The following is a 13,264-nucleotide window of genomic DNA, read 5'->3' on the forward strand; positions in this document are numbered from 1 at the left end:
CAGGGTCTCCCCTGGAGGGCCATTCTAAGTTATTTATTGGGTCCTTTGAAATGGCAGGATGCCAAAATATGTGTAAATGAAAAACATGGTCATTTTCACTGCATCCCAGAAAGGGGTTCTGGATGAGATATCTAGAAGGCATAATGGGCTATCAGCAAAGACTACACTTGACCTGTCAGAAACAGAGGGTCTGAGTTTTGGGGGAAAGACTTTGGAAAGGCATCACCCTGAGTTCTCTCCCAGGAAGAAAGTGTCTGGAGACTTTGTGTTTTGATGATGATAACTATGACTATTAGTCCTAATTAGAATTCCAGTGAGAATTCAGTGTGGAAATTCAATTCCAGTCCTTTGGGGTAGATCCCAAGAGAACAGCAACTTCTGCCAAGTTTGGCTGAATGTAAACATAGAAAAGATCTTTCCCTTATCTGAAATGAGCAAAACGTTTTCTTTAATCAGAGGAATATCCAGAGGTCTAGCTTGAAATAAAACTGCTGGCAAAGGAATTTAGTATCTAATGTTGGAAAGTGGTTGATCCATTACTTAACTTGCAAACGTAGACGTGTCAGAGTCCTGGCACCTAGACAGACAAATATGTCTTTGCCTTTTGACTTGAACCTTTCAGGCAGATCTGAAAATCTACAGCTGGGGTATTTTGGATACACCCCTGAGAGTGATAATCCAAAAGCTCTCTCTCACTCTGATGAAGCCACTGAGACTAAGCAGTGCCCACTGGAGTCATCGACGGGTCTTAAGGCAAGGAAGTCCAAGCAGGGAAAGGGAAGAGAAAGGGAGTAGAAGACTAAGGGAAGAAGGTGTAGGGGGAGAGACAAAGAGAGGAAAAAGGAAAGAAAAAAGCATATTTGGTAGCAAACAATGGCACTGAGTGGTCTCCTTCTCAGCCAAGGCACGGTCATAGTACAAAAAGCAAGAACCCTCTCCTTCCTTCTTTACCTTCAATTGCAGTTCTTTGTATCTCTTGGACATCCGAATGAGCAATTTTTCACCATTAATCACAGCAGACTTCTCTTGGTAATATTGTACCATTGCCTGGGCAGCTTCAGTGTAAGCCATTTCTAGAAAAGCCTATACCAAAGGAAAAGAAAGATATTTATTGGACTCATGTTTTTAGCACTTTTTAATCTGTCAGTAGGAAGATCAAGTCTTGGCCTCCAACCAAGGGGGTTTCATTGATGTGGAATCAAAAGCAAGCTTGCTTTAAGATAGTCACATTGTAAAATCATTCCTTACTTGAGTCCCATTATGTAGTGGAAATAGCCCTTCATTTGGAGACAAGGAATATAGGTCTGACTCCCATCTTTGCTACCTACAACCTGGGCCTCAGTTTACTCTCTTGTAATGTGAGGCTGGATTACATGACTTTTAAGGTCCCATCTAGCATTAAATACCTGTGCCTTTGCACTGACTGTTTCCCATGCTTGGAATGCTCTTCTTCCTCAATACTACCTCTTAGCTTCTTGATCTTCCTTTAAGATTCAACACAAAACCCATTTTCTGCAGATTTTTCCCAGGCTCCCCGGACACTAGTGACTTCCACTCTGAGATTACCTTCCATCTACTCTGCATACATCTTGTACGTACTCACTTATTTACATGCTGTCTTCCTGTTAGAATGTAAGTTTTCTGAGGTCAGGGACTTTTTTTGGCCTTTTTATGAATCCTTACTGTATAGCACAGTGGCAAGGGCTTAATGAATGCTTATTGACTGGCTGATCTTATGATTTTTATGGCAGTTTATAATAAAGAAGCACGGCATACTAGAGAAAGCACTGGACTTGGTATAAGGAAAAACACGGGTTCAAATCCTGCCTATGATGCTTATAATAGCATCATAGGTTTAGAGCTAAAAGGAATATAGAAACCATCCAATCTAAGCATTCATTTAATAGATGAGAAAACTAAGAGCCTTGGACCACATGGCTTGTAAGATACTAGCTATGTAAATGTGGAAAAGTCACTAACCCTCTCTAAGCCTGAGTCTCCTGAGGATAATACTACCTACAGGACCTACCTCACAAGATTGTTTAAGGATGAAGTATGTCCAATGCTTTAAAAACTTGAAAGTGTTGTATGAACACCAGCTATTATTAAGTTTACAGCATGTTAAATCTTAAATATGCATAACCATCTTGGGTGACAAGATACAAAAGTGATTATCCTAGGATCGAGCCTATTGGTAAATATTTCCTTGAGCGTCTGCTATATGCTAGGTACTAAATATTTCATATTGTTAGTGACGGTGATGCCAGATGTAGGTGTCTAGAGACATAATTATAAGCCCATAGTATCTGAATCCTGACTGCCTGTGGATGCGGAGATCATAGAATCCTAAAATGTTGCACTTGGAATGAATGTTGGAAAATCATGTAATGTAACCTCTTCGTTTCACCAACGAGGGAGGTGAGCCCCAGAGAAGGGGAATGACTAGCCCACCATCATCACAAATGAGGTAGTTAGAGAGCCTAGATTAGACTCAAGCCTGCAATGCACAGGCCTGAAGTTATAGGACACATGCAAAGTCTGGAGGTGTGTTTCCTGTGTGTCAAGAAGAAAGAAAACTATTTTGATGACCACCTCACATTTTCTTCTCTCTTTAACTCCTCTAATAAAACATTATGAGTGCGTGGGGGTAGAGGTGAAGATATTTCTTATGCGAATCTGTCTACCTGGTGTTTCTGGACTAATTATTTTGACTGGTTTAACCTGTTTGTTCATTCCAAAAACTTTTTTAAAAAATAAACTAAATTGAATGAAAAAACTCAATCCTACTTTCCGTGACGGTTGAGGCATGGGTGACTAGGAAGCTCCAAGAGTAAGCCCCTTATCTAAGCTCAAAGCCTTTCTCATACCTTCGAGTTGAATCTTTTGTGACAGATTCAGGGGGGAAAAGTTTATATGAAATCGAAAAAAAATTAGTTTCTTATTAACTGCCTTCTTTGTTCTAGTCCAGCTCACAGCAGAGTGAGAAGGACTTTGCAGTTAGGCACTAGAAGTCAGATTCCCGGCCCTGCCAACCAACTTTTGATGTAATTTTAATATGTAAACTCTCTAGTAGTGCCAGCTATCATGTCCCAGCTATCAGAAACAAAAAAAAATAGCTGATCCAGAGCAGAATAGTGAATCTCATTGCATTCATTTTGGAAGTAGAACTCTAAAACCTTTAACCAAAGAAAATGGCCACATACCTTAAGACAAGCAAAATAAATGGAGGAAAGTTTGTGACCGAGTTGCCAAATTTTATGAGGCACCATAATAAGGAAAAAGAATCATGGCCAGTTAGGAATCATCATAGAAAAAAGGTTTTCTCCTGTACCTTGATTCAAAGGTAAAAGCAAGAATTTTTTTACTCCTATCAGAAAATTAATAATCCTTTTTGTCTTTGGAAACAGAGCTAAAAATACTCAGTCCCCAGAACACCAGGCACCTCAGGAAATGTAAGATCATTCACTGGTTCTGCTCCTCATGTGTAAGGTGGAACACTAACATATCCTTTAATAATTTCACACTGCTCTCTTTGCTGGCTTAGGGCTGTTGGAAGAGCTAGATGACAGTTAGAAAGGAGAGTTGACAGCTACCACAAAGGACCAATTGATAAAAAACTGTTCCTAGTCAGCTCTTGACTGGCTCTAAATTCAGCCTAACATATTCAAAGAGTTGATATGGAATATAGTATTAGCTCTGTGGGTAGAATATGGGGCTCCTGGGGCCAAGGTCATTGTCTCTATCTTCATTATGGGTTCATTAGCATTTCTCTGTTCACCAATCACACACCCTACCCCCAGCTCCACCACTGGAGACTCACTAAAAAGGGGACAAGGTAAAGAAATGTGAATTATGGCTTCAAGTAAAAATCTCAACCACTGGAAAAGATAACTTTAAGTGAATTTTCAATTGGTCATGGTCAGCTCCGTATGTGGAAGGCAGTACTTTTTAAGTTAATGTCATTCTTATCTATATAAAGTCCATACAGCTTTTTCTGCTTTCATAGCAGATTTCATATATTCCAACGCAAAATACAGACTGCAGCTGAAGGGAAAAGGAAAGATAAACAAACCTGATTGGTGGACTTCATGAGAATATAATTGGTTACTTTTCCGAAGGGTAGTCCCAAGTTAATGACATCATTCTCAGTGCAGCTTCCTTCAGGGAGATTGCAGATGTGTACCACTCGGCCAGCAGTGGCTTTCCGCTGTGAAAACTGATGGGAACAAACAGCAGTGCTGGTCTTCAAAACATACATCATTCATTCATTCAATCATTCGTTCTTTCATTCAGTCAACAAACAGCGGCAAAGTTCCTGTCATTTACAAAGCCCTATGCCAAGCTGAGAGAGACAGAATGATAAATAAAATATAGCCCCTGTTTTCGAGGAACATATAGACTAGCAGGGGATGCAAAAAATAAAAGAATTCAAAACAAAATACATGTGTACAGAGCATGAACAGAGCATTATGAAAGCTCTGAGAAAGGGGGAAAATCCCTTTTGATTTTAAAAAATCAGTGAAAGCTTTATGAAAAAGGGTGTATTTGATTTAATCCTCTCTCAGGACTAGATACCTACCAACCTCAGTAGTACAGTGACAATGACATGTATTTTTGCAATGAATACATGAAGAAAAGGAATCCATTTACAATGAGCCCTTGCCTGATGACATTAGAACAGAACCTCTCAGAGGGCAGGGATTGTGTCGTTCTGTGCTGACAAATCCAGTTAATTCAATTCAATAAACACTTATTAAGAACTTAAGTGCAAGACGCTATTCTGGAGACTGGGGATAAAAAGACAGCAAACTGCTTAGCCTCTGCCTATCCTCAAGCACTTTACATTCTGCTAAGAGCATACATGACTTCTGTGCAGAGAAGTGTAATACTAAGTAGTATGTGATTGGTACTAAAGAGAGAACTAGATAAAATGTTCATAAAAACTTGAGGTAAAGAGAAAATACTTTCATACTTGGGGATTAGAGAAACTTCCACAGATGATCTGGCACCTAAACTGTACCTTTAAAGAAGGGGCTATGAAAAGCAGAGATAAGGAGGGTGTGCATTCCGGGCAATGATACATGGGAGATGGCATTTGAGTTGAAGGAAACACCAGTAGTGTGGAACAAAGAATAATGTCCAGTTTGGCTCGAAGGGGAGCAATGTAAAGTAAGGCTGGAAAGGGAGACTGCAGATTGCCTTAAATGCCTGGCTAAGGCATTTGTGTTTTATCTTCTAGACAATGGGGAGCCAAGCAAAGTACTTTAAGGGAGACCGCTGACTTTTTTTAGACCTGTGCATTAGCAAGATGGCAGCTGTGCAAAGGAAAAACTGGAGAGATGGAGAGTCTGGACCAGGGATACTAATTAGGAGATTCTTATAATAGTCCAGGTGGGAGATAATGAGAGACTGAACTACACTGCTGGAATTAGGGATGAGAGGAAAGGATGGATGCAAGAGATCTTATGAAGAATGAATTTGTGAGACAGCAAATGACGGCAAAGGAGAAGCTGGAGGAATCAAAGATCTGAAGTTTCAAGCTTGGGTGACTGGGAATTTAATAAAAATAACAATAATACGCATTAAGGTTTACAAAGTATTTTTACAAATGTTATTTTAACTCATCACAACCCTGGGAAGTGGGTGCTATTATTTTCACTATTTTACAGATGAGGAAACTGAGGCAGACAGGACTTTAAGTGATTTGCTCAGAGTTACACAGCTAAGAAGTGTCTGGGGCAGCATTTCAACTCAGATCTTCCTGAATCCTATCCACTGCGCCACCTAGTTTCCATTTAGATAACATTTTAATTTAACTATTAGTAGTAACAATAATAGCTGACATTTTTATATTGTACGTTAAAGTTTGCAAAGGGCTTGGTCTATATGGTCTCACTTGAGCCTCACAATGATCCTGCAGGATAGACGCTACAAATAGTATCCCCGTTTTACAGATGAGGAAACTGAAACCCAGCAAAGTTGACTTGCCTGGGGTCACACAGTCAGTAAGGGCAACAGTATAAGAGATAAAATTTGACTTCGGGTCTTCCTGCCTCCAAGTCCAGCATTCTGCCCACTATGGAATACTGACTCTAAAGAGGGAAGTTGGGAAGGTGAGTTCATTTCCAGTCATGTTTCCATCTGAGGTGCTGTTGGAGCATCCGGGGGGAGATTCTGGGTGAAAGCATGGGGGAAGAGGAGAGAGTGTGAAGTCATGAGCGCAGTGATTACTACTGAACTCATGGGAGGAATGGGACCACCCAGGAAGAGAGTGTATTGAGAGGAAAATGGGCTGCGGGATGGCCATAATGGACATTCAAACTTTGGGAGGACAGAAAAATAACAATGAAGCAGGGAAGAAGCAGCTGGACAGTCAGGAGAAGTAGTGCCCCAGAAGACCGAAGAAGAGGCTTCTGACTGCCCTTAGAAAAGGCCACAAGATTTAATAATCAGAACCCTGGTGACCTCTAAGGGAGAAATTTCAGTGGAGTGGTAGAGTTTGAAGCCATATGGTGAGGCATTAAGTGGCTGGTGAGGAAGGGGGGAAGGTAAACTATACTTCTAGGCAGCTAGGTGGCATAATTGGCAAGAGTGCCAGCCCTGGAGTTAGAAGGACCTGAGTTCAAATCCAACCTCCGACACCTGGCTAGTTGTGTGACCCTAGACAAGTCACTTAACCTCTGTTTGCCTCAGTTTCTTAACTGGAGAAGGAAATGTCAAACCACTCCAGTATGTCTGCCAAGAAAAATCCTACTGGAGTCATGAGTAGTCAGAAACGACTAAAAATGACTTAATAATAACAACAAATATTAAGGTGGGTGCAGGATTAAAAAAAAGGGTCATTTTTAAATGGATAGAGAAGACCTGAGAATATTTGCAAACACTGGGAAAAGAGCCAATAGATAGGTAGAGCCTGAACATGAGAGAATAATAGTTTTTATCTCTATAATGTACAGCTTATTTTTGAAGCATGTATTAAATTTTACATGATAATAGCAGCTGCCCTGCTTGTCAATGTCCCCTTCCGAATTTACCTCTACTCTCTTTTGTGTGTTTCTAATGTGTCATTGCTAGTCTTTTCTTTCTTTTCTTCTTATTTTTTGTCACTTTAACTACCCCCCTCTCTTTTCCCCGAAGTCCCTTGCCCCTGACAAATAGAAGCCTGCCCTTGTAACAAACAAACATAGTAGCACAAAGCAAATTCACACATTGGCTGTGTCTGAAAATGCATGGCTGGTTTTGGAGGTGGATAATATTTGATGTGGCAAGCCACCAGAGGAAATGAGAGGGGATGGGTGTGAGGGTACAAGCACAGGGGTTAATTTTGGTGAGGAGAAGGGCAACCTCATCCTGGAAGAGAGGCAGAAGTTGTAGAAAGGTTGTGAGGTGGGGAGGAGGGTAATTGAGAAAACTTGGGTCAGACGGCCTCAATCTTCTCACTACAGTGAGAAGTTGTTGAGTGAAACTTGAGGAGGGGGCAGGATGGAGGAGTTTGGAAAAGACCATACTACTATGGAAAGAGATCTGGAACTGGAGTCAGAGGCAGAACTCAGTTCAACTCCCAGCCCTACCGATTAAAATTTGTGTGAGAGTGAGTAAATCACTGAAACCTCTTAGGGTCTCAAATTCTCATCTGTAAAATAAGGGGGTTGAACCAGGTGACCTCTCAGATCCCTTTTGACTCTAAATCCACAATCTATGAAAAGCCAGTGTGGGGAGTAAAAAGGAGCATTGTTTACAGATGAAAAAAGGACTGCAGTGCAACAGTGAGACCCAGGTGGGTTTAGATAATATGAATTTATAGTAGGGCCAGTCCATATGGTTCTCCAACAGCTTTTAGCTACTCAGAAGGAGGATCCAAGAAGGGAGAATACGATGGGAGTGTATGAGGAAGTGAGTCAGGTTCCTAGGGTTTGTATGGTGAAGGAACAGGGAGGAAGAATCTATGCCTACACACGTGGGTCCACACATATAAACAAAGACATTCACAATGACTAATAAAAGCCATTAAAACAGAAGCTTTCAATGGGCAGGAATTATGTCCCTCTTGTGTTTGTAATGTTTAGCACATATCAGTCAGTGTCTCAAGAAATACTGAAACATGAATCTACTTGAAGGCATTATGAAACAGAAAGACTCAGTTCTAAAAACAACCAGGTCACAAGATTATTTTTTAAATTTTCATAGCCACCACCTTCCACAGATAAAGTAAAATCTTCAAACTGGGATTTAGGTCTGGGTTGTCTCTTATGTAAATATAACAATGTACTTGGAGATTGATACAAGGGCTATTACTTGGCAACTCCATTTTGAAAACATTTTATTCTTTGTACTGAGGACAATTAAATTCACGGAAAATTCCTCTTTTGGAGTTTAGTCTTAGATAGGAGGCTAAGTGCCTCACACCATACCTCTCCCTAAAGGGACTCAGACATCAGTTGCTCTCCCAGTGGTAACTGTTTCCCCAAAGTGGAAAGACCAGTCTGCATGCTGTTAATGAGGTTCCCAAAGCAATCACCCATCTCCCTTAAGTGGAAATGGAGCTTTCTGCATTCTGTGCAAAGACAGATCTACACATGTAAGAGGTATGTAACTGAGCTGAGCTAATGACATTTAGAACCCTTCTGAGGAGAAGGATGGGAGTGCCTTTTAAAGAGCTCTGGATCTCAGACCTTAATTAGAGTGAACAGTTCAAAGCGAGATGCGAATCAAGTGAGCTTTCAAGATTAAGTTCGGCAAAGTGGTTTCTCATTTGAATTTGGCAAGTTGGGAGCTGGTATATGTCTTTGTGCCCAAGTCTTCTGTGGTTAACATAGAACTTCACCTAGGCCAAGTTACTATTTGTAACCCCAAAACTCTGTAATGATTTTAGCACACTTCTCCTTGCCCCACTGCCTAGTGACTAGGAGAGCAAATGGCAATGTCAACTTTGAAATTTTCTCTCTAGCTTGAAAGAAAAGTCTGAGAGGTTCTCATTCCCACATTATTGACGCAATCGCTGCTGGCTAGGCTGGAATATCCACCTCCCCAAAAATAAATACCTTCTAACATACCATTAAATCAGTGAAAGGCAATCAATCACAGGGGCAGAAACTGACACAGAAAAGGGGTCAAAGTGAATGCCTGTAAACTTTTTTTTTGAATTTAACAAATATATATCTGAGTGCCCTTGGGCAAGTTCTAAAATCCCATTCCTCCTGGAAACTTTCCCAGACTAACCAAAGGAATGGTGATAATGACAGCTTTCTCTAATCTCCTTTGTCTAAACAGGAAATTCCTGTGTCCCCTTTTTCGACCACCACCCCAGTTCCACTTAGACATACAATTGTTCCACAATAATAACAGCAATATGATGCATTTATATAGTGCTTTACCTACGGTAACCCTGATAGATAGTACAAGTATTGCCTCCATTTTATAGATGGGGAAAATGAAGCTCAAAAGAAGACAAATGATTTGCCCAAGGTTAAAGGGCTAATAAGTGGCAGAATCGGACCTCAAACGCAGGTTTTATATACATATATATATATATATATATACACATATACACACACACACACACATATATGTACATACATACACATATACATGTGTAAGATTACCTTTTAATTTACATTCCTTGTCTACTTCTTTATGTCAGAGGGGACCCTCCTTAGGGACTCCAATAAACAAAATTATAAGCTCCGCAAAAGCAGGAACTACATCTCTGCAATTTTTTTTTTCACAAAAAGAGATTGTTTTCACACGATCCAGAGCTATTCTACTTGATTAAATGACTTTCTAAAAGCGAATATAGTGTTCGCAAAACCTGAAAATTTGAGCTCTTCGTCACCTAGCCCAGGTTTTTCAATTTACAGGTGAAAAAAACCTAGTCCCGGAGAAGTGAAGTGATCTTCACAGTTAGTCAGCAGTAGATTTTGGACTAGAATTCCAGTCTCCAGACTCCCAGTCCTGTGCTATTTCCACCACTATAGCATGGTGCCTCAATGTATCTGCCTGATTCATTTTCCTTGGATCACGAATAACTGCTTTCTTTGTTTGATTATTTCAGCTTTGAACTTTAATGTCAGTATGCTACACTGAGATCAACAGAAAACACATGTGTGTGCAGATACATGCCAGGACTGTATTCTACGTTTATTGAGCACTAACTCTAAAGAGATATGCCATGGGACAGATAAGCAAAGTCTGGTGAGCAATCTAACAATCCTAGTCATGGCTCACCCACTGGAATTTTCTTTGTGGGGTATTTATGTCATGGTTTAAAGGTGGCAACGTGCTGTTCCCCGCATCTTAATGCATATGGACTCCACAGAAGTCCCAGGTGTTAGATACATGTGAGAGCAGGATGCTGAGCTGCCTTCAAAACTCTCCTGCTTAAAAAATCAGGAATGTAAGCCCTGTACCAACAGGAACTGCACCAGGGATTCAGACTAGAGGGTCCCTTCTTCTGGTAGAAACTGGAAGCTCTGGTTTTTACATTTGGACACATACCGGCACTACTCATTTACAACTGGATGCTGCACTGCTTCCAAACTGGTTTCTGATGTTTCATGTGCCTGGTTCCCAGATCATTCAACTTGCCTGCAAACTTTTTATAGATGGGAGGAAAGTAAAGACAGCAAACAGACCAGGGCATGCAGATTTCAAAATCTCCCACTGCCTGGCCTGACATGCAGGAAAGGATTAGGTTTTGGAGACAGGTTCAAAGAGTTCAATTAAAAGAACTCACCTACCATAAGTTACTGTAAAAATCTGGCAATGAGCTTCAGGAATCTAAGGAAGAGCTGCCCTTTCTCCCTAAAGCGTCAATTCCAATTTCAACAAACTGTTTCACTCCTCTAAACCTGACTTCCTTTAGTGGTGGCCTAATTTCCTTCTGACTTGGAACCTATGAGCCTGTGTTGATTTGTGTGTAGAAATAACCTCAATTTTCTAATATGTGAGCTGAATGACGCCTCCCCTCCAAATTGAAATAAGTTGATGTCAAATTGAAATGAGGTCTCTAAGAATTGATATAGTGCTGTTCAACATTTTATTCAATGGATTAGTTGAAGGCAGAGATTCTTGTCAAATTTGTTGATTACATTAAATTGGAAGGGACAGCTAACACAGGAGATGACAGAATCAGGATCCAAAAAGATCCTGACAGGCTTAGCAGGATGCCCATCTAACAAGACGAAACTTAATGGAGATGTGTAGAGTTCTGTACTTAGGTTAAAAAATTAACTTCATAATTTAAGGGTGGATGAAGTGTGTGACTAGACAGTACCTCTTCTGGAAGAGATCTAGGGGTCTTAGCAGATGGGAGGTTCAACAAGAGTCAGCAGGGTAACATGGTAGCCAAAAAGTTCATGCTACTCTAGGCTACACTGAGAGAAATGTAGTTCCTTCCCAAGCAAGTTCCTTCCAAACACTGGAGTTTCTGAGATTCTGGGAGCCTCTTTTAACTATACAATTACCTCATATAGTGTTGAATACAAACAACAATAAAGTTTTTCTATCTCATCCTTGTTTTGAGGTTATCATACAACTAGCCAGTGAATGTGAATTCCAGAGTTTGGGACCTTCTGAAAGATTTCTAAGGCACATTAGTATTGGTGGTCTATGATGTGATCAGTTTTTTGGGGTCAACATCGGCTGGAAGTTCTTCTACTAACTTTCTCCAATATGCCCATTAACTATTTAGAATCACTAAAAGTTAGAGCCAGAAGGGATCCTAAAGACTGATTACCAGTCCAACTCCACCATTTTATAGATGAAGGGAAACTGAGTCTCAAATAAGGGAAATGACTTGAAACGTAGTTAGTCAGTGGAAAAGCTGTGGATCCAAACAAGGTTGCTTGGTTCTGATTTCAACCGTCATTCCACTCTATGATGCTTTGTGAAAATACAAAGTGATATCCTGTTGTGAGGAGACAAAGACTAGATTGTCAGTAGGCAAAGATGCATCTTTGGCCATGAAAAGCAGGAGGCTGGGATTTATTCCTACAATATTTACAAACAAGTCAAGGTCTCCATTTGAAGCCAGAAGTTCAGAATGTAGCAAAGCAGATACAAAGGCATCAAGATGGAATAGAGTAGACAGATTGGCATTCAGCACATGTACAATAGTCCAAAGTAGGGATGTGCTGGTAAATGTTTAACAACTGACTTTGAAAAAAATAGCAACCATATGCATAAACAAACTTTAAGTCTAGTCTGCCTTATTAACCTTATCTCCATTGCTTTCTTAAGTCTAGACAATCAACAAGACAAGAAATCGAGCTCTGAGCTGCAGCATTTGCCTGTTTCTGAGATGTGAATGCTCACGCTGGAAACAACTGGTTCATGAATGAGCTGAAGTATGTACATTTTATTCTTTACAATCTATGGCATCTTTGCAAACCATGACTTTCCTCTATGCTTTCTGTATCTTCATTTATGTGAATGCTCTAATACTCGAGTTTGCAGGAAGACAAAACCAATACTAACAGCTGCCTAACTGCAGTAAGGCCTCAAATGTCCCTGGGTCAAAAGTGCCTCAAGCTCTGACACCATGCACTAAATAAACACTGCAGGCTGTGAAAACCCAAAGGCCATTTTATAGGGACAGGCAGCCCGTCACTCTGCATCTACCTCTTGCAGATTCTAGGAAGCTATCTACGGCCAAAGAGGGCCCAGGCAGCACCTTCCAGAAATCTGACTACTCTGTTTATGATGACTCCAGAGCCAAGTATAAATTCCCCGCTGTTCTATCCATCAGCAGCAGCTTTAGTGAAAGTGAATACTGCTTCACAAAGGTATAATCATTTCCAAGCCCCCACCCCAGTTGGTGAAAGTCCAGATGCAGACTGCCTCCGTGATCTATGAGCACAATCAATTCTACATAATCTTTCCATACTGCCCAAGACAAATATGGAAACACAAGGCCACCATCCAGTCAAAGTCAAGAGATTTTGCCCCATTATACCTATCAAAGCAGTTCCCTTTGCAAGAAGTATGGAGGAGAAGGGTCTCTGTGACACAATCCAAAGGGAGATTTTCACTGTGACCCATTAGATTTCCATGGTTCTACTCAAAAGCAGAGAGACTTAAAGGTAACAATTTTTTGCTCTATAAACAATAATGATTGTTTAAAATATTAGTTCTATTTTGCTGTATTTGGTTGTATTTCACAAAAGTTTCATGTAAGTAGACTTGTACAGGTTGAACAAAGTTGCTTATAATTTAAAGGGACCCTCTGATGAGTCCTTTACTGAAAGAATACTTTTGTAATGTGGAT

The 13,264-nt window shown here is 40.4% G+C and overlaps 1 protein-coding gene across 1 annotated transcript in view; it reads right to left on the minus strand.

Moving 5' to 3' along the window:
• RBM20 (RNA binding motif protein 20) overlaps positions 1-13,264 on the minus strand; it is a 235,497-nt gene that overhangs the window by 36,940 nt on the left and 185,293 nt on the right. The window contains exons 6-7 of the mRNA XM_036735908.1: positions 4,073-4,216; positions 952-1,083 (exon numbers count right to left, since the gene is read on the minus strand). Of these exons, the coding sequence (XP_036591803.1) occupies positions 952-1,083; positions 4,073-4,216 (276 nt within the window). The remainder of the gene's footprint in view (positions 1-951; positions 1,084-4,072; positions 4,217-13,264) is intronic.

Source organism: Trichosurus vulpecula, chromosome 8 (genome assembly GCF_011100635.1).
Source record: "Trichosurus vulpecula isolate mTriVul1 chromosome 8, mTriVul1.pri, whole genome shotgun sequence".
NCBI classification, from domain to species: Eukaryota; Metazoa; Chordata; class Mammalia; order Diprotodontia; family Phalangeridae; genus Trichosurus; species Trichosurus vulpecula.